The sequence below is a fragment of the Lissotriton helveticus genome, chromosome 3_1 (assembly GCF_964261635.1).
Source record: "Lissotriton helveticus chromosome 3_1, aLisHel1.1, whole genome shotgun sequence".
Taxonomy (NCBI): domain Eukaryota; kingdom Metazoa; phylum Chordata; class Amphibia; order Caudata; family Salamandridae; genus Lissotriton; species Lissotriton helveticus.
Window position 1 is genome coordinate 106,055,240 of NC_136061.1, and position 22,202 is coordinate 106,077,441.

Genomic DNA, 22,202 nt, shown 5'->3' on the forward strand with positions numbered 1-22,202 from the left:
TTCCAAATTTTAAAAATATATGAATGGGGCTATTTTGCACAGAAGACAGACTATAATTAAATCCTATAGACAGTGCTAGTCAAATCAGTGATCCTAATACTAAATGGATTGCAGTAACACTGCCACAACAAATCAGATAGATTTTATATATTCTACTTACTGTACATACTCTGTGTGCAGTAAAAATATATTGGGGGAAAAAGTAGACTGAAGAATATTGGTGCCAAACTTATTGTTGACTTAAAAAATAGAATGAAAATAACTAGTGGCTTAAAACATGGTAAAATATCATGCATTATAGAGGAAAGATAAGTGTACTGGGAGCAGGGGTAAGGGGCATCCTCCTAAAGTAGAGAGAAGCAATTAAAATGAGGTAAGGGAAATGACTGGGAGAGTAGCAATGCCTTTTAATAATTCAAGTAAAGTTAGCGTTAATGGATAATTAGGGGATTTTAGGGTAGCACTAAGGAGGATTAGAGGGCTATTATGAATCAGGGTAGCATTAAAGAGTAGCACATATTTTAAGCATCAAGAAAGGATAGAATTTATGGGCAGTTTGGGGGTTTAAAATATTTAGGTATGGTAAGCATCAAGGGATAGTAAGGGATTATTAGGCTAAAGTTAGATAAATGAAAGAGTGCATACAATATTAAAAGATCTAAAAATCTAATTTTTGGGAATTTTTGTTGTAAATCATGAAAAACACCAAATTATTCCCTTGAAATTCTAACTCACCATAACCTCATACTCTCTGCACTGTTCTGCTAGGATAAACCAACATGCCTCCACACCTAAAGACCACACAGTTGGCACCCATATACAGCTGAATGTAGACCTTTGCGGTAAATAGAAAAGCATGTCCTACCTTCTGGCCTGAGGTCAAGGACCAGGAGTCTGAGTTTCGATCAAGGTTCTGTCGCAGCAGGGCCAGGGCCAACAAGTGTCCTTTTCCGATATCTCTCAGTACTGATCTTGAATGTAAATATATTACAACTAGTTTTAACTCCAATTTCTCATGTGCTAAAAGAATTAAAACAATAATTATTACCAACAATTACACTGTATACATGTAATGTTTCTAGCAAATATGCTTCCTGTACAATACTGTTTCACACAATACAAATAAATACAAACATTTAAAATAATATATTCCGGTGGTTTTAATAGAATGTGCATGAGTGCAAGTGAGCTCCTGGGTTCTCAAGCATTGTGATTTGTGTAATTTTGTGTAGAGTTACAGGTTTCTGCAAAGAAGTGCATACACATGTTTAAACATGAATCTATATGAACGAATGTGTGTGTATGTTTGAGTATGTGTGCATTGCAGTGAGTGCCTGCAGCTCTGTGCCCGAACTTTAGAATCCTGTTGTTGTGGTGAGCGGAGTTATGGGAACACCTCATGTGACTGCACTGTGGCTGAACCCCAGCCCTGCCTGCCTCTGTGCCTCTTACCATCATGGACTCCATGTGTGAGGCCCGCCAACACTGTAGTATGGGGTCATAGACCTTACTGTGCTCCTTCGTCCATGCCGGAGCCCAACTCACCTTCCTGTTCCATGGACCCCGTGTGCGAGACCGCCAGAGCTGTGACTCCAAGCCCCAGGTACTGTCCTGAGGGCCCGCAGCCTGACTTCAACCTTCACTGAATCGAAGACCTTTCCAAGCCTGAGGTGGCCGATGGGTTCATTTTAGGATTACTATAACTCCATTAAAGGGAGCACCTGCATCTTTCTTGAGCACTGTGATGCACCAGGAAAAAGAGCTATTAACTTTACTACTGTCATAACTCTTGATAAACTGATTAGATTGTTGTCCTTTAGAACTGGTTTTAATTAGATAGAGATGGCCTCTTTCTCTACAACTGAGGTGGAGTTTTTTGTGGTGTCTTTCACTGTGTTTCTTTACTATTTGTTGACCTAATACTTTACACATTTCCTCTTTGATAATCCTGCCTGCTCTGCACAAAGCTATCATACAATGAGCACAGGCAATCTTATATATGTATCTGAATTAACCTGATTAGAGTGGTGGGTTCTGCCTGGCTTAGGTGTATACCCTAGCCAACCAAAATCCTCATTTGTGACAGGGACACATTCAGCAGTGCCTGCACATTAGCTGCTTTCAATCCGAGCAGCAACGTGCAAAGGGGGGAGGGGGGATGGTTGTCAGATTCCAACTGGGCCCATAACAAAGGTTGAAGTTAAAGGGCCATCAGGCATCCTTTTGTTTCAGGGAGATATCTAGAGCTTCACACCTAGATGCAAATGCCTCGACCGAGGCGAGATAGCTGCCCTCATCCTCCTGGACCTCTCAGACGCTTTCAACACCATTTCCCACTACACCCTCTGTGCAAGACACCATGACGCCAGCATTCACGACAAAGCCCTGGATGGATCCGCTATTTCCTCCCCAGCCAAACACAGAGTCAGACTTCCGACATTCAAGTCAAAACCCACTGAGATCAGCTGCAAAGGGCCTCAGGGCGCCTCCCTGAGCCTCATCCTCTTCAGCATCTACATGGCCCCACTTGCAGCCAGTCAGAAACCACAGACTCAACATTGTCCCCTACATCAACGACACCCAGCTGATTCTCTCCCTCACAGAAGAACCCACAGCCATCAAGAGCAACTTCCACAATGGGATAAAGGCAGTCTCCACCTGGATGAAGAACAGCTGCTTCAATCTTAATCCACACAAGATCTAAGTCCTCATCCTGGGATCCATCCCTCAGTGCTGCCACCCCCTCTGCCTTGGACGACTCCTGGTGGCCCAAGCAAAGGGGGCCTACAGCACTTGCAACCCCCACACCCACTGACCACATGTGAAACCTTGGTATCTTCCTGGACTCACTCTAAATAAACCACCAAATCAACGCTGTTTCATGCTCCTATTTCCACATGCTCCATCTACTTCATAGGATCTTCCAGTGGATCCACACCGAGTACTGAAACCCATCACTCATGCGCTTGTCAGCACTGTAGCTGGCACCACCCAGAAGCTCCAAAAGAAACTACAGAACATCCAGAACACCTCTGCCAGACTCATCCTGAACATCCCACGCCATGGCGACATCTCCGGCCACCTCCACATCACTGTCACTTGCTACCTATCAACAAAAGGATTACCTTTAAGCTCCTCACTCACGCCTACAAATCCCTCCACAACATCGGACCTGCATACCTTAACCACCACTTCTCCTTCTATACTCCCACCAACATCTCCACTCTTCTCAACTGGCCCAGGCCACCATCCCACGTATCCACAAGACCACTGCTGGAGAAAAATCCTTCTCCTAACTCCTGGAACTCCCTGTCTTTACACATTAGGGAATCACCATTACGGCTACAATTCAGGAAGGACCTCAAGACCTGGCTGTTCAACTGAACCGCAGTTTCACTCACCCTCTCCCCTCACTCCCACACTCAGCACCTTGAGACCCTTACGGGGGAGGAGTCACACTTTATAAAAATACTGATTTATTAAATGCAATGGAGGGGAAAGAAAGGCTCAAAGCTTATCACTCCAGGAGAGCCTTGCTTTTGACTTTGTTCAGTCCCTATATATAAGAGATAGGCATGCACTATAACAATGCCATACAAGCTGGTTTGTTAAATTATTTATGCAAATAACAATTTAAATACACTATTTTGTTTGTATTTTCATTTTATAGTGCCACTCATCTCAATTTAGGGTGTCAGAGTACTTCAGATCACATGCACACATATATTGAAAATAAATCAAGAGCGTGTGAATCAATGTACAGATTGTGTTACATAAGTGAGTGAGGGTTACAAGGTGTAAGAGTCACATGTTGTTTATAGCTCACTGTGCTATAATAGAAACCAGGATTACAATTTATAAACTGTTAATAGCAAAACGATCACTGTGTTAAAAGCAGTAATCCACTTATCTAGCTACATAAAGGAACAATCGTTCATCTGCATATTACATGATCTGCTTTGCATCAGACATATTAGAGTGCATAAAAAAACTTGCACTGGTTAATACTATATTGACCCTTGGAAGTTTTTTTTTAAATGCAATCATGAGTCATTATACTAGACCTGCTAAACAAACTGTGCAATATGCTAAAATAGTTAAAAAGCAGCATATTTAAACAATGCAAACATTGCAAAAAAACTTGAAGTACAATCTGATATTTCACACTTACCTTATCAAGCAGCTGCTTCTGTCTTAGTCAGTCAGCTGATAGTGTTAATGCTGGTTGTTGTGTGCCTCTCTTGATGTGTCCTGCCAGCTTTAATTCAGAGCTGCTACTGGTTCAGAGGAGCTGAAAGTGAAAGCTCTACTCTGTATGCAGCATGTGACTCCACCTCTCAGCCAGGGTCATTAGTTAAGTCTCATTACTCTGTGACATATGCAAATGTGTGTTTTAAAAAAAAAAAGTCAGTAAAGTTACTACAATAATGCTGACAATGATTATTGTAATAACAAAAAAAACACTACCTTTCCCAACACATCATAGAGATGGGTGGGGTCAGTTATGCTTGACCCTACCCTTTCCAGTGACGACTGGTGAAAGGGAGGGGTGAGAGTTGTGGTCGTCAATTGTAGCGCTGACTAGCAGAGCCTAATGCAGCCTAATGGCGTCATTAGTGGGCTGGCCCTAAAAGGGCCTAAACAGTGAGTACTGGGCGCGCACCATGTCAGCCCGGTTTGCTATTGTTCTAGTTTGCGCATGTGTCACAAACTTGCCTCCAATCTGCGTGCATCAGTGCCTGGCCTGCCTGACGCAATGGCGTTGGAGTCTGTCTCTGAGCATGGCAGGCAGGCAGGCAGCAGGACTCAGCAATGCAGTTGGTGCTCAGATCCGCATTTAAAACATTGCTGTTACTTATCATTTTAAATCCAATGTGTGCAGTGCTGATGATGCCGTGTGGTGCGAAGGTCAGAATAGGGAGAGCCCCCCCACCCGCCCTTTACAGGAAACCGTCACTGAGCCTGCGACTTACGCTATCGGAGGTTGGTGTGCTGAATACCAAAGCTGCTTACTGTAGATTTCGCCTCATGCTTCTTGAATCCACCACAAGACACCCCACCCATTATCTCACAATTGGAGGTTCTTGTTGATTCCCATCATCTTGTGTTTCCATCTTTCTCTTTCTCTTTCAACTTCTTCCTGCCCTGTTGTGTCTTTCTGTCTCTTGCTCTGGATTCAAGTTCGTGGAGAAAAAAAGAGTGCTGATCACCAAAAATGAATGTTGGTGGGTATTTCAATTCAGTTCCAAGAAGATCTCTGATTATTGAATGGAGGCTGGGAAGTTTACTGTTAGTTTCCTTCAGTAGTGGTTGGTAGGGAATGGTGGGGGGGGAGGAGGGCAGGGTTTCAAAAAAAGAAGACTCACCTTGTCATTGCCAGTCAGCATCGTAGCCTCTTCTCCGTCCTCGCTTTTCACGTGGCTCCCAGAAGCACTCAGGTTCCCTTATGCCAATCACCATGATAGCAGTACAGTGATTGGTCTGAGCGCCGTGATTCAACGCTCGGACGGGGACTGGGAGGCTGTGCATATTGTCCGCCCAGGTAGTATAATACAGCCAGTGGAGAACAGGCTAAACGCGCATGACGGTTTGGCTGGCCCAAGACGGATGGCCAAACAGTCATGCACACTTGGTACAACGGCAACCACTCCTCCTCCCGCTCCCTGTGACAAGCCCAGGCCGCACAAACCTGGCTCGCTCCTTACAGAAGATGACAATTATAATAATGCAACATTATTAAAGTTGTATTATCATTTATTTTTTATTTTTACACTTAGTGGGGCAACTTTCCTCTGCATTTGCGGAGGAGCTACCCGTGCTTCGTTCACTAATGTGTGGCGGACTCCGATAATAAAGACCAAACAGTGTCTTGCTAGTTGCCCAGATGAGGAAAGTGAGTAATATTTACTGTTCTTTAATAAAAAAATTCAAGACAGAGCTCGCAATGGATTATCCTCCTATGAGGATTATGCCCCTATTTTATTTGTTAGAAATCAGATGCTATAAAGTAGTATTGACGATTTGTAAATCATATACTATTTTTCCAGTGGTATTTTCAGTCTGAACATTTTCAGAATCAGCTTGGTATGTAAGATCTAAATTACAGAGGACTCACTTTTTAAACAGAAATTTGCGTGGTGTAATTCTTTATATCAGTTTTACCAAATTACATTCTATGTCTCATAATGTATGATTCATAATGCTATATTGTTTTTGCCCCCTTTGAATACCTTTTGCAAGTGAACAGAAGTATTGCAAATATGTGTTATATCTATTTGTCTTGGTCGATGGATTTTATTAGATGTAGCGAATAAAAAGAGAAAGAGTGCCGTGGCACCTACTGCAACTGTTTGCCTTGTTTAAGAATATTGACACAATTTACCTGAAATTGGCTTGGCCTCCAGCATGTAGAATTTAAGTGTGAGATTGGTGTCCAGTACCAAGACTACTAGTTATGTGAAAGTAGATCTTTCAACTTGGTCAATTTCATGTCATTTGGGAGTGTTACTCATTGGTCCTTATAACTCCTGCTTGGAACACTAATTGTCATTGTAATTGCAATTATATTTATATAGCGTATACTACCCTGGACGTGGTGTCAAAGGGCTTTTTGTCTAGTAGCACGATACTCCGGAACCTAAAATGGATTAGGTCCTTTTTTGGAAGACAGTAAGTGTTGAGGGTGGCAGCCTCTATATAAATGGCCTGGTGGGTGAACTAGATAGCGTCAGGGATAGTGATGCCCCTTGGTTGGCGTCAGGTCGGGTGCCTGCTCTGATGTTCGCAGACGATACTTTATTGTTGTCTCGAACATCAACAGGCATCCAGCGGGTCCTGGATGGTTTTGTATCATTCTGCGCCTCGCGGGGACTCAAGATTAATTTAGAGAAGACGAAGTTTATGATCTTTGGTCCCCCGAAACACACCGCCCCAGCCCTGTACTAAATGTCACCCCGCTTGAAAGGTTGAGAACCTTTGTATACCTGGGTGTCACCTTGACTGAAGATTTTTGCTGGGGCTCACAGGTAGCCAAGTCTGCCCTGAGGCTTTCACAGATCGTAGGGGGTATTGGCAAGTTCCAGAGTACAACCCGATTCAAGCCAGTCTCCCCAGCGCTTGAAATCTACGGTGCCCAAGCCAGACCTGCTGTAATGTATGGTGCAGAACTCTGGGGCCATACGCGCACATCAAGCCTTCTCAGGGTTGAGCAGACCTTCATGAGGAATTTGATAGGCATCCCCCAGAATACTCCGCTCATACCCTTGAGACGAGACTTAGGTTTAGAGCCCATTTCAGAACTGTTAGCGGCTCAACCTCTCTTGTATTGGAGAAGGCTCTGGACAGTACCTGAGCTTGATGATTATAGAGCTGAGTTCTCTGCAGTTTGGGGGTGGTTGAAGAGCAAAAATATACCTTGGTTATCCCACATTAAAGCTGTTGTATACCAAATAGGTTTGCCCCAATTATGGGAGACCCCAGAGGAGAGTTGTCCAGCGGTGCGGAGAACTGAGCTGCTGGCCTCCCTGAGACAGTATAATCTAAGTTTGCTGCATTGTTCGTCAACTATGGGCAGGTTGTCTACAGAATTTCTGCAGGTAAAACTTGTGCCCAGGAGGGAGGAATTTATGGATTTAATACAACCTCCCACTGCAAGAAAACTATATACACAATTAGGACACGGCTGTCTGCCGATTGGGGCATTGACTTGCAAATGGGCGGGACGAGAAGAGGGAATCTGCCCAGCTTGTAACAACAGTAAAGAAGATATGGTCCATGTCTTGTTCTTCTGCCCTGCCTATAGTGTAATACGGAGATCCTGGCTGGCACCGTTGTGCAGAAATTTGGGCTTAAAACAATGTGCTCAAGCTTGTAGAATTTTAAGATATGATACTTCACCTCCTATTGTGTTCTCAGTCTCCCGCTTTTTATATGGTATGTGGCGTAGAAGGTCTACTTTGATTAATCGTGTTAAATTGTGATTAATTGTAATGATTGTTATGTTTCATTTGATAACTTATTGTTTAATAATTCTTTTAACCAAGGTTCTTAACTATTTATGTATTTTATCTTGTATGTACATATTTTATTTGTGCTTTTATGGCCTCCGGCCGAAATAAAGTTATCAAATTGAATTGTAGGGAAATATGGGTTAATTTGAGCGGTGGACATGCAAGTCTGTTAGTTGGATTAAATAGGATAATGGGGGATAGAAGAGGTGAGAGTCTAGAAAGTGTTATTTGGGTGATTATAGTAATAAGACGAGGTTTTGGATGAGTCAAATAAGAAATGGAGGAGTGAAGAGTCTCTAGAAAGGCGTTAGGGAGATCATTGTAGTAAATTAAGGTTTGGGATGAGTCAATAGGTTGATACGCGAGTGAAATTATTTGGAAAAGATATGCGTGGTGTATATATGGAATGAGTACCAATGTTCACCGATGGTAAACATTTATAGGAAATTAACTGTAATCTGAGCCTAAATCTTTCTGAAAGATTAGAGTTATGATGCTTGCTACACAGGATGAAGTGATGCTAAATAAGTTTTAATCATGAAATACATTTTCTTTCTCATAACGTTCAGTAAATAAAGCAGTTGCAAGATGAACATTATTATATGTATAGTAAGCAAACCAAATTCACAGTCCTATGAAGATAATATGATGAACAACATGTAGTCTAGTGATTTCAGCTTGTCAAATACTTCCCCCATTCCATATCAGCAAAGTGGGCTCAAACCTAGGAGCCTGTAGAATGCTAATGTATATGTTGACAAATTTGGAATTTGTATTCAGTCGGATTGAAGATGTGAACTTGTGTCAGCTCTTCTACACACTAAAGCCTTTGTGGTGCTATATGATGGTTTTCGTAATTGGAAATTAGATTGATAGGGCATCCAGAGTCCTCCTTAGTCTGGTTCTCATATGAAATAAAAAAAATGTAAAGGGACTCCAATGACATCGAAGACCCCTGCCACTTGGGATGGATTATGAGGTCCTGTTTCTCTTTGCTCACTAGTTGTGGGACTTCTTTTATGGGTGATCAGTACCTGTACCTCCATGTTAATTTGAGCACTTACGTTTTCTGTTGTTCTGTTGTTGTCTTACAGAGCAGTATACAAAGGTGTACTCTTTCCTGCGACTCTTTGACCAAACCCACATGTTGTGCTGCTGTTGCATGTAAAAGACCCAGATGATACATGGCCTGGTACATACTATATAAAATCTCTGTAAAATAAAATATTCAACATTTTAAGGGCACATTCAAGAACTCCTTTGGTGACATGGGCGCATGTGGTCGAAGAGGGTATTCAAAAGTGGTACTAAATTGAAAATAAGAGACTAAGCAATATAAAAAAACAGTGGTAGCAGATGAGATGAGATCTTTCCTCATTTAAAGATGTTAAATTTGTCTACTTGAATCTTTAAGATCTCATATATAAAACTCTGTAGATAAATACATAAATAAATAGTGCCACCACTTACCAGTGTCATCTTTCCTATGGTATTAGTCTTAATTTACTGATGAGCAGTGTTTCAGCTTCTTGGTACCGAAAGGTTTCATGAGAAGTTGTCATTAAAATGTCTTCATGACGTTGACTCAGTAACATAGAGTGAATTGTGTAATCCCTGTGCAATCCTTTGAAACAAAGCTAATATGTTTAACAAATCAGTATACTTCTTAATCATGAGTGAAACGCCAACTCTCACTATTTCTTCGGTGTGACAATCAGAGTAACATATGCTTGATGTAACATCATGCAGAAAATTCACTTATGTAAAAGATAGGTATGTGAAATGCTGCATTAATTCACCTGGGACATTTCAGTGACCTCAAAGTGATGGGGTAAAAATTAATGTAATTTCCAAAAATAAGCAATTCTGGGCCAGATGTATGCCCGTTTTTAGTAGTCGCAAATGGAAACCCTATTTTGCCAGTCGGTAACCTATTACCGACACTCAAAATAGGGTTTGCGAGTCGCTATCTTTCAAGGAGAATGGGATGCATTTGAAAAAAATAAACATTGTTTTATTGAAAAAGTAAACACAGACATGGTAGTCTACTTGCCCCAGCAGGCCACCTTCCCTGTGATTGTGGCTCATTCCCAATGGGTCCCAAATTGTGACCTGCCTCATGAATATTGATGAGGCAGGTCATTTGCAACCCCATAGGGAATCACTAATTAGTACATTCCATTTTGTGAGTCGCAAATTGCATGCCGCAAAAAATCGCAATGTGCGACCCGCAAAGCAGAATGGTCATATATCTGGCCCTCTGCTCCAAAAAATAGAATAGGAAATATTATCTAGGTGAGCAGGAAACCACATTCTTTGGCTTCGAATAATGTTAAAAGGACATCCTTGCAAATGACTGGAGTGTCAACATCTTTCATTGTAGTGTGTTTGCCTATATAGTGCTTTAAACCCCGATGAGACACTGAAGTGCATTAGTGAACGAGCAGCATGTTACGCTGTGTCAGAGTGTTTTGTTGGAAAAGAGTTCATTTACAGTTGAGTGTGTGAGAGGCATTTTATTGCTGTTCATTAAAGATCAGAGAGATGTTCTTTACTTCAGTTTGCCATTGTGCCTCTGCTTGTTATATGATCGGTACACAGAAGTGACAGAGTCATCAGGCATGTACTACTTAAATGCAGCCAGAGGCTAAATGTCACAGCTGGGTGAGAAGGCTCACAAAGAATCTAGAAAAATAAGACAAACAAAAGTGACAAGTCCCAAATAAAGGAGGGTAAAGCCTAGTTCCCAGCTCCTGGAAATATCATTCTCCCCTGTGGAGTCCATCTTCGAGTGGCAAAAGTAAGACCCAGAGAAAACCAGTGAATTGAATTTGAATTTAAAGGTATTTGTTAAAGGCTCGTTTACCTAGCGGTTTCATGGCGCTGTGGGGGAGGAATCCTGAGTCAGGTGGCAAAGCGGTTTAGATAGTAAAAACCTGTGAGAACAAAAGAGTTTTCAAAGTGCTGCGAAACTCCAGATAAGATGGTATCGTTCTCATGGAGAGAGGTAAAGAGTTCCAAAACAGCGGAGCAAAGACAGAGAACTTAGAACCCTAGAATACCGCCCATGTACAAATGACCATGACAGTTTTGTCATTACTCTCTCTGAATACTATTTTTCTATTAAAAGTAGTGGCTCTAAAGAGTACACAAAGAGAAGACATGGATTGCTACAGGCTCCTCAGTATAGGATCAGTGGGGTCCACTTAGTGGCCGTGACGGTGCAAACAGTGTGGTCTTCATGCATGGGTACAGCGGGCATTTGGCTGGGGGCCCCACAAACATAGGGCCCCCATGCAGACCAGAATGTAACACTAATTTTCCATTAAACATTTTTATTCATGTGAGTGGTTGTGTAGTCAGGGCCCAGTGCTCTGCTTTGGCCAGTGGCCTATAATGTTGTTAAACATTATTAGTAAATGGTCAGTGGAGTACTATTCATAAGAATGCACAAACGTGGGAGCCTGCATACAATGTCATAAGGGGCCTATGTTGAATAATGCAAGAAAGTGCCACTCAAGGATGACCACATACAGCTCAGAGTAGACTCTCTGGGATCCTCACAGATTCAGGGAAGGCTAAAATAACAGATTCAAAGAGGCTTCAGTAAAGGATTTATACTGTACCACTTATGAACAGTGGGGGCTTTGGAATCACATGGCCCTTGTGTGATTTTCACCCATCTCTGTGAAAACAGAGTTCTACTTCCTGGTCACCCCACTAGTATCAGTGCAGGAAAACCAGGGAAATCACAACAGCAGCATAAAGGAGGCAATAACTAAACCTGAGAGAACAATATGATGAAACTTACTGCCACTTTGCATAATGACCAGTGAATTTGAGAAGTTCAAGAAGTAGCCAAGGAAGATAGCTGTATGATCTCAGTGAGCCAGGGACACTGTAGTCCTCCAATTTTTCAAATGATCAATTCAGACTTCTGAAGCGGAAGTGAACATCTTCGATAGAGCCTTCTCCTGAGGAAGACCTAACCAGAACAATTGGCTAACACTGCTAGACAAAAACGCAACATGTTGACAATGTGAATGTCAATGTCAATGTTAAACTTGGGAAAAATAATATTTTACAGGAGCGTAAATATGATCAAGGAAAAACAGTTTTTTTAAAAAAAAGAATTGTAACTCCTTGACCCTAAGTGGGACTCATTTATGTTCTAGTAGTGGAGTTTTGCCAGCCCTATTTTTATTTTTTATCTGTCATTTATTTTAACATCAGCCACAGCGCAATGATCCTTTTGGCTTGCAGATCTGTCAGTTTGCAAACAACACTGACTGTTGTGGAATCTAATGCAAAAAATTCCTAAATCAATGTAGAAAAATAGAGGAAACAATAATGAACAAAAAGACAACAAGATCATTTAAAGGAGAACAGTAAACGTGATTCATTTTAATTTTTAAGGATAAAATAGCCTGGAAAAATAATGTTGCATTGAAAAATAGTTCTTTTTTGTGTACTGGGATCTACTTATTATTTCATGCTGACAGCACTGGAGCTGAGGTGAGATACACTTAGCTTGTTGTTTAGTCAAAGATGTTACCTTCAGAGGTAAGCACACATTTACTAACACTTTGCACCAGGTTTGTGTCATAAAGTGACACAAACCAGCACACAGTGGCGAATTAGGATTTGCTTTACGGCGCAAAACTTGCACTGGAAATAAACCCTCAATTAATGTAGAGTAGTGTTATGCACTACTTTGCCTCAGGGGGGTGTACCATGAGTATAAGCATTCCCTTGCAACCACCCATGGTGTTTGAAGCAAAGCCCAATTAAATAAAACAAGAAGATGGGGTTTTGTGCCAAAAAACTAGTAAGTTTAGTACATAGGGGCCTATTACAATTGCGGTTTTTCCGCATCCTCCGGGCCGGCGGAAGCCACCGCCGGCCTGGAGGATGCAGAAAAACCGCAGCGGACCCACCAAAGACCCACCGCCACATTAGGATGGCTGGTGGGTCCTGGTTTCCGTCCGCAGCTTTTCCGCCGCGGTTGGCTTACAACCGCGGCAGAAAAGCTCTAATATGGTGGTGGTGTCTCTTAGACACCGTCCGCCATATTAGGAAGGGCTGTAAAAAATGCTTTTCCGCGGCGGGTTTTCCGCCGTGGAAAAACATGTGTAACTTCACTGCGGGGGCCCGTTGCGGGCCCCCTGGGTGAAGGTGGTCTGGGGGGTGCACATGAGGGGTACCTATGGTACCCCCCTGCATTTGTATGCAGAAATCGGCAGGCACCGCATGGTGCCTGCTGCTTTCTGCATACAAATGCAATGTATGCATTGTTACCATTGCGGCGGATGCAGCTTGAAGCCGCACCCGCCGCAATGGTAAAAATAGAGGATGTGACCGCCAGGGTGGCGGTCACATCCTAATTGCACAGTAGGGAACTCCGCAGGCAATGCAGAGATTCCCTCCTACTCTATGGTGGCGGACGGACTCAGGTCCGTCCGCCATCATAATCGGCACCCTAGTTTCCACCTGCTGGAAAAGTTCCTTCTTAACACTTCTGCAGCCCCAACCTCCTTAGGGACGCTTCTGTGCACCTGGTTGCTCTCCAGCCGAGTCTCCTGCAGGGACCAATTCTGTGGTGTAGTCTGAGCTCTCTGTGAGTCCGGAGAAGTTCCAGTCCCAGGGTGCAAGCAGGATATGGGATTCTTGGAGTGAGGCATCATAATGATCTACATTTGTAAAGCACACAATCACCCGTAAGGGTCTCTAGGCGCTGGGGGCCATCGGGAAGATTAAGCAAGCTATTGCCCAGAGTCACATGGTGCTGGGTTAATCTGCTGCTGGTGCCAGGGATCGAACCGTGATCCCCAGATTCCGGAGTCAGTCACCCTAGCCGCGGCACCACACCTCTTCCAGTAGGAGTTGGGAGTCTTTTTCTGCAGGGCATTCTCCATTATGTGGATTGTTTCCACGTTCAGGAATGGTATTTAGGAAGGGGGACGAACTGCTACGAACATAAAGACAGGATTTCCAGTATGAAGGAGGAAATCTGATGCTCCATATGATGCTGAAATATCCAAGTAGTGTCTGCCAAGGGACACAAGTGGACAGCCCAGCATCCTGGAACTTCTGTTACCAAAGACTCTTCTTACCTTCGGCCTTTAATACATCAGTCTTCTGATCCAGATAGTGAAGGAAAGAGTGAACCTGAAAACGTAATGACTTATGCATCTTCATTGTCTTTGAAAATCTCCGAAACAGAAGATGACAGCTCCAAGCTTCCAGTTAAATAGATTAGTTTGAATAATTAAAGCGCCAAGAAGGATGATTGAAGAGATGTCATTGTGTGGATATATATTTTATGTATATATATATATATATATATAGAGATATGCACCCTGTCCAAGTAAGGTCCCTTTCTTATAGTCAGGCTAAAGGAGTTACACACGCAGCTAATCCCTGCTCAACCCCTTGGTAGCTTGGCACGAGCTGACATGCGTATCTTAGCAGCAATGTGTCATTTTCAAACACAATTTAAAATTCACCTTTAGTAAAAGGTATGTTATTAAATTCAGAGATGCCAAATTCCAAATCTCTTACACTTGTAAATATGTTACATGGCAGCTCCAATGAGCCTGTGGGAGAGCTAGTTCTTGCAATAGTGGAAAACGAAATACCCAGTATTTCACTATTGGGACATTTAAAATACTCCAGTACATGTCCTACCTTTAACATACTCTGCACCCTGCCCATGGGGGTACCTACCTTGGTCCTACCATAGGGGGGCCTTACCTGTAAGAAAAGGGAAGGTTAGGGCTAGGCAAGTGGGGGCACTTACCAGGTCGACATGGCAGTTCAAGCAGCGTGCATAGACACTGGCAGGTCTGGCAGGTCTGAGACACATTTGAAAGGCTAGTTGTGTGGGTGGCTCAATCAGTGCTGCAGGACCATGAATAGCATTTGATTTACAATCCCTGGCCGCAGACAGTGCACTTTGCTAAGGATGTACCATTCTATCAAATAGGCCTATCGTGGATAACTTATCAGAATCACATTTTACACAAAGACAATATATGCTTTTTAGCACTGATTAGCTTTGGTAAAGTGCCCAGAGTTAAAGCCAACAAACACATGTCAGAGAAGATAGGAGGCAAATGGCAAAACGTTTTGGGTTTAACCTGCCAAAAGGGCCAGGTCCGAAAATAGTGATTTGTAACAAAACTGCACTTTTTTTAATTCATCAGAGGGGGAGATGTAGTGCCCTGCAAGTTTTATGATGTACCCCTTTTAGTTCTAAAAGGACTCACTGGAGCTGTGAAGTAGGTGCTAGAGTGGAACGCAATAAAAGCTTGTTTAGTTTGCAGTTTCACGCAGCACAATAAAGATATGTAATACTAAACTCTGTATGTGGTGTAGTCATTCGTAGGGAGAATGCTACACCATCCTGCAGATCTTATGCAGAAGGCTGAAAACACAGTTAAATCAGACATAAGTCTTCAACAAGATTGTGCGTTGCTCAATTGAACACTCTGCGATCACTGAAGATAACCTACTTAGTCAATCAATCAATCATGCCATTTGTATAGCGCACTACTCACCCGGGAGGGTCTCAAGGCGCTTGGGGGGAGGGGTATGCTACTGCTCGAACAGCCAGGTCTTGAGTTGTTTCCTGAAGACGAGATGGTCCTGGGTCAGCCGAAGGTGGATGGGGAGGGAGTTCCAAGTCTTGCAAGCCAGGTAAGAGAAGGATCTTCCTCCGGCGGTGGCTCTTCGGATGCGTGGTACGGCTGCGAGGGTGAGGCTGGTGGACCGTAGCTGGCGGGTGGGCGTGTAGAAGGTCAGGCGGTCGTTGAGGTACTTGGGGCCCAGGTCGTGGAGAGACTTGTGTGCGTGGGTGAGGAGCCGGATCGTGATCCTCTTGTCGACGGGGAGCCAGTGCAGGTTCCTCAGGTGACTGGAGATGTGGCTGCGTCGGGGGACATCCAGGATGAGTCAGGCGGAGGCGTTCTGGATGCGCTGGAGTCTTTTCTGTAGCTTGGCTGTGGTTCCGGCGTAGAGGGCGTTTCAGTAGTCCAGTCGGCTGGTGACGAGTGCCTGGGTGACAGTCTTCCTGGTATCGGTCGGGATCCAGCGGAAGATCTTGCGAAGCATACGCAGGGTGTTGAAGCACGATGAGGAGACGGCGTTGACTTGTCTGGTCATCGAGAGGGAGGGGTCCAGGATGAAGCCCAGGTTGCGTGCGTGGTCGGTTGGCTTGGGTGGGGGCCACCAGGAGTCGTCCCAGGCGGAGGGCGAAGATCCCAGGATGAGGACTTCCGTCTTGTCCGAGTTCAGTTTCAGGCGGCTGTCCTTCATCCACTCGGCGACGTCTTTCATCCCTTCGTGTAGGCTGGTTCTGGCGGTGTCGGGTCTCAGGTGAGGGAGAGGATCAGCTGGGTGTCGTCGGCGTAAGAGATGATGTTGAGGTTGTGCTGGCGTGCGATGGCTGCGAGAGGTTTCATGTAGATGTTGAAGAGGGTGGGGCTGAGTGAAGATCCTTGCGGGACGCCGCAGATGACTTCCGTGGCCTCGGAGCGAAACAGGGGGAGGCGGACTCTTTGTGTTCTTCCGGCGAGGAACGAGATGATCCACTCCAGTGCCTTCTCTTGGATACCGATGTTGCTGAGGCGCTGGACTAGGGTGCGGTGGCAGACCGTGTCGAACGCAGCGGAGAGGTCCAGGAGGATGAGGGTCACTGTTTCCCCCTTGTCGAGCAGGGCCTGGATGTCGTCAGTGGCTGCGATGAGGGCGGTCTCGGTGCTGTGGTTGGCTCTGAAGCCGGACTGCGAGGGGTCGAGGGATCCGTTCGTCTCGAGGAAGGCGGTCAGCTGTCTGTTGACGATCTTCTCGATGACTTTAGCAGGAAAAGGGAGGAGCGAGATGGGGCGGAAGTTTTTGAGATCGGTGGGGTCCGCTGTAGGTTTCTTCAGGAGGGCGCTGATCTCGGCATGCTTCCAGCTCTCCGGGAAGGTGGCGGTGTTGAAGGAGGCGTTGATGATGTTCCGGAGTTGGGGTGCGATGGTGGAGTCGGCCTTGTTGAAGACGTGGTGTGGGCAGGGGTCGGTCGGTGATCCGGAGTGGATGGTGTTCATCGTGCGGGCTGTGTCTTTGGTGGTCACCGTGGTCCAGGTGCGAAGGGTGGCGGTAGGGGGCGTTGGTTCGACGGTTGGGTGTGTGGGTGGGGCGCCGAAGCTGTTGTGGATGTCGGCGATCTTGCGGTGGAAGAACGAGGCGAGGGAGTCGCAGAGGTCTTGTGACGGAGTGATGTCGTTGGTGCCGGTGCTGGGGTTGGCGAACTCCTTGACGATAGTGAAGAGCTCTTTGCTGTCGTGGGCGTTGTTGTCCAGTCGTTCCTTCAGGGATTTCTTCTTGGTGGTGCGGACGAGCTGGTGGTGCTTGCGGGTAGCGTGTTTGAGGGCGGTCATATTGTCGGTGGTCCGGTCGAGGAGCCAGGCTTTCTCGAGGGTGCGGCAGGTCTTCTTGGAGTCCTTGAGGTCGTCGGTGAACCAGGATGCCTTCTTGCTTCTGGGTCTGCTGGGAGGGTTCTTTAGTGGCGCGAGGTCGTCGGCGCAGGCGGTCAGCCACTGTGTGAAGTTGCGGGCTGCTTCGTTGGGGTCCGTTGTGTTGGCGGGTGGGCTCTGGCTGAGGGAGGTGGTGAGCTGGTCTGCGGTGATCTTGCTCCAATTCCTGTGAGGTACCTGTTGCGGGTGGTGGTAGGTCGTGGATCTTTTGAAGCTGAAGTGGACGCAGCTGGGGTCGGTCCAGTGGAGTCCGGTGGCGTGGCTGAAGGTGATGTACTTTGCTGGAAGAGAAGACGGGATCAAGCGTGTGGCCGGCGTAGTGGGTGGGGGTGTTGACCAGTTGCTTGAGTCCGAGGTTGGCGAGGTTTTCCAGCAGGGCGGTGGTGTTGCGGTCCTTGTTGTTCTCCAGGTGGAAGTTGAGGTCCCCGAGGAGGATGTAGTCGGTGGAGGGGAGGGCGTGCGGGCTGATGAAGTCTGTGATGTCTTCGCTGAATTGTGTGCATGGTCCCGGGGGTCTGTAGACGAGGGTGCCTCTGAGGGTCGTCTTAGGGTCGGTGTGAATCTGGAAGTGGAGATGTTCGGCTGCGGCGAAGGAGTCGTTGGCGTCGGTCGTGATGCGGATGGTGTTCCTGTGGACGATGGCGATGCCACCTCCGGTCTGGTTGATGCGGTCCCTCCTGATGATCTTGTACCCGTCCGGGATGGCGATGGCGATGTCGGGTGCAGAGGAGGCGTTCATCCAGTTTTCCGTGAGGAAGGCGACGTCCGGTGATGTAGCGTCGAGGAGGTTCCAGAGCTCCACGGCGTGTCTGTGGACGGAGCGGGTGTTGATCAGGATGCACTTGAGGTGGTTGCTGCTGGTGTTTGTCTTGGCGGGTGCGGGGCAGGTTCGGAGGCAGGTGAACTTGCAGGTGCAGCAGGTGAAGGGTCCGTGAGTGCGTCTCGGGGTGGCTCGGCAGCAGGCGTGGGTCCGGCCGGCATTGAGTGCGTTGAGAGTGGCGGCGTCGTAGGTCAGTGGGGTTGTCTTGCCTTGGCGGGGAGGGCCAGGGGTCCTGGCGCTGGGCGCGGGCCAGGCGCGGACGGTCGCAGACGGGCTTAGTCTTGTCTTCTCATGTATTATTTTCCAAATGTAAGATCTATGACATCTACAACTTTCCACTTATCTCTAATCAATTCATCTGGACTTCATAAACTTGGTAAAAGTCAGAGAAGTGGAAGTATACTGTAGGAAATTGGGTTACTGGTTGATAGGGGTGAACCCCTACTCATGCAGGATCAACAGTTCTTGTCAAGGTGAAACACAAGCAAACCCCAAATTAACCTGTTCTTTACGCCCAAGTAGTTTGGCACAAATCAGGTAGACTTAACTTAGAGGCAATGTGTAAAATGTGTTTCCAGCACTTCAAACAGTAGTAAAGTGAGACCAAAACACCGAAAGTCCCATCAGAAAATCCAGAGATATGCAATTTCAAAGGTTTAAGTGAAAATAGTGCCCAAAAGCACAAACTGTGGTTATCTGGTTGTGCCAGACTGGGACAACGTCACAAGTTCAGGCTGACCATGATGAGGTGCAGGCCAGATACAGGGACCAAGTAAGGCCCACTGAGCAGAGTATCTTAAATCTTGGTTTAAGCGATGCCTCATTGACTATGCGTCTTGCAGAGGAGGTTCTGAGGCGCTGTAGCTGGCGATGTGAGGTCCTGCGTTGGCGATGTGCAATCAGCGGTGATTTCGATGGAGCTTTCAACGCGGTTTGCTCTGCGAGGTCTTGTGTAATCTTTGGGTATACTGTCAAATGTGGCTTGTGATGCTGAGTTTCTCCTTTTGGAACATATTCTGTGCCTTGAGGAAATCACCAATTACATCTCTTATGATTGACACGTTCACAAAGGCACTACGTTAAAGTAACATTCTGCCATATCCTGGTTGTGTTTACCATTGCCCATGTGAATTGTGTGCCCCTAATGTGAAGGAAGGTGTACAAACACGTGTATGAATGTGCTAGTTTTACCTTTGACCTAGTTGCTAGACTATTCGGCTATAGAATGCCTTAAAGTAGTATTTCTTCCTTCCCACAGGGCTATGTTTATGGAGAAAACATTTGCAGCATTTCTTGTAGAGCACATTTTTACTATGACATTTCGTCCTAGTGGAATCTGGTTCAAATGACCGCTGGGCCAGGCTCTTTCTACTGTTCCTGGGTGAACCTAAAGGGGACAAACTTGAAGTGCATGGATTTTGTAGGTTTAGAAATCCTCTCAAACATTGTATGTGGTACACATTTGGGTTCATTCTACCCATTCATCTGTCTTTAAAAAACGTTTTTACATGCACCGTTGGGAGGACTGATTTAGGGGAATTACCTTTCTTAAACCACTCTAAATGTAATTATGTATGTGGAGTCTGATTATGTTTGCAGTGATCTGACATCCAATGGACTTGACTTGTGGGATTCTGCAAAGTTTCTGAGTTTCCTCTACAAATTTCCAGGATCCTGTGACCTTTACACTATTAACTTGGTCAGGAATATTGTCCAGATCACTCCAGCCAAGCAATCATGCCCAGTACACAGTGCAGGCCCTTTGCTAAAGGCGCATAGCATCTATTGAGTCTGAAATGATGATGAAAATGCAAGGCAACTGCTGTATGAGTCACATGGTCTCCATTTCAATTCTCCACAGGGAGGAATATCACCTATCGAGGATGCCACAGAGCTCCAGCAAATTTAACAGACGCCTTCCCGGTCTCCGTGCTGCAGTCCGGTTTGACGGTGGAGATGTGCTCAGAATTCTGCTCAGACAAAGTAGGTAGTGATTTTCTCCTATTAGGGTGCAGTGTGTTTTGTTCTTTCTGTTTGTCTTCATTGCCATGTATCCTACAGTGAACATATCCCTTCTTCTTCCTTCGCCATGGGCCCGCCAGCTCCCTTAAAACTGAAATTTCTTTACTTCTAGACTTGTGCACATGTTGCAGGAAGGCTTTGACCACATCTGCTTTTATGGTCTATTAGTTAATGATGTTGACTAACTACAAGTGAGTGGAAAAGAGGAACAAATAACCTTTGACCCCAATGATATAAAAAGCGTGGCCCCACCATAACAACTTCCTGTGTGATACTGAAAGCCATACTGTCCAGCCTTATAGTTTGACCAAACTATGCTAACGTTCTTTCCTTAGATTATTACAAATAATTTAAATTCTTGCTTTAGCCATCTAATAAACTGTTATTAGAGAAAAAAAGAAGAGAAGGGGAAAGGGGACGTTACTAAAGTGTTCACATTTTATTTCTTTTTAATTTGTCTTTGTGGGGGTATTTGCATAATGCTGGTGAAACGATGCATGTGAATATTCCCCCGTGGTCCATGAATATTCATGCCCTCTATATTACAAAGCACTGGGGAGGAAACACTTGGCAGGTTGGTACGGCCCGCTTGCCAAGAAGCAATGTGCCAACTACCAGGCAGCACTTCTGTTTAATAGTGGCTCTTCTAGCTGGACTGTCTTTATTAATCATGCTAGACGAGTACATATATATATCTATCTATATATATATTCACTGAAAAAACCATAGGTTATAGACCATATATAGTTAGGAATTAGCATTTAAAAAACCTTATTTTACTCACACAAAACCATTGAAATTCCATATATAGTTAGTTGCACTAACTATATATCGCGCACCCGCAATCCACTGCTGATCATGTCACATATTACATCATTCATGACATGGTCAGTGACATCACTGATGACATCACTGATGACATCTCAAATGACATCACTGATGACATCACTGATGACAACATCCAGTGACTGTATGTTTCTGTAAAGTTAAAATATGTCTTACATATTGAAGAATGAGTGGATGTATAAGTGTCTGGATGAAGGATTTAGTAGGTGCATGACTGACTGTATGAGTGAGTGATTAAATGTGTCTCACTGAATGCATGGGTTAGTGACTAAACTGTCTTAATTTGTGCATCATTATGTCTGTTGTTCTGTAAACTCCTGCATGTGTTGATCATTAGCTATACGAGAGGCTATATGTGTTATTAATTGGTTGCCCAAGTATTTCTATGGGAGATTGAGTTTGTGTGGGGGTGGCTGGAAGGTGTGTGACTCTATGCATAGATGTGTGAGCAGTTTATTCACTAGGTGTATGAGTTCAAGAGTGCATGTGGAAACAGCTACATGGGCAGTTGACTGTGTGCATGAGTGTATTGATGAGTGAATGGATATCTCAATGCTACATGTCATAGTAAGTACATATGTAAAACACAGTACATGTGAGAGTTGGCATATATAAATAACTGTGCATGAGAGCCACTGAATGAGTGAGTGGTTGTATCGATCATTGTGAACTTGTATCAGGGATTGTATAAGAGAGTAAATATGTGTTAGTATATGTTTCAATAAGTAAGGTGTGTTTAACTGTATAGTTGAAGAAATGGAGGTGAGATTGTTTCTTTGCATGACTGACTGGGTGTGTGAGTAACTCCATGGATGAGTGGCAGTGTGTGAGTGTCTGTATACACTGAGTGTATCTAAGGTTATATTAGAGTCTGAAGAGGTTTATCGTATTAGCACAAGAATGATGTCAAATGAGATGTCATCAGTGATGTCATCAGTGATGTCATTTGAGATGTCATCAGTGATGTCATCAGTGATGTCACTG

General features: G+C 44.8%; 1 protein-coding gene across 1 annotated transcript in view; it reads left to right on the forward strand.

Moving 5' to 3' along the window:
* Positions 1-22,202, forward strand: part of WSCD1 (WSC domain containing 1) — a 296,810-nt gene that overhangs the window by 175,325 nt on the left and 99,283 nt on the right. Inside the window, exon 5 of the mRNA XM_078683536.1 lies at positions 20,212-20,333. Coding sequence (XP_078539662.1) covers positions 20,212-20,333 — 122 coding nt within the window. The remainder of the gene's footprint in view (positions 1-20,211; positions 20,334-22,202) is intronic.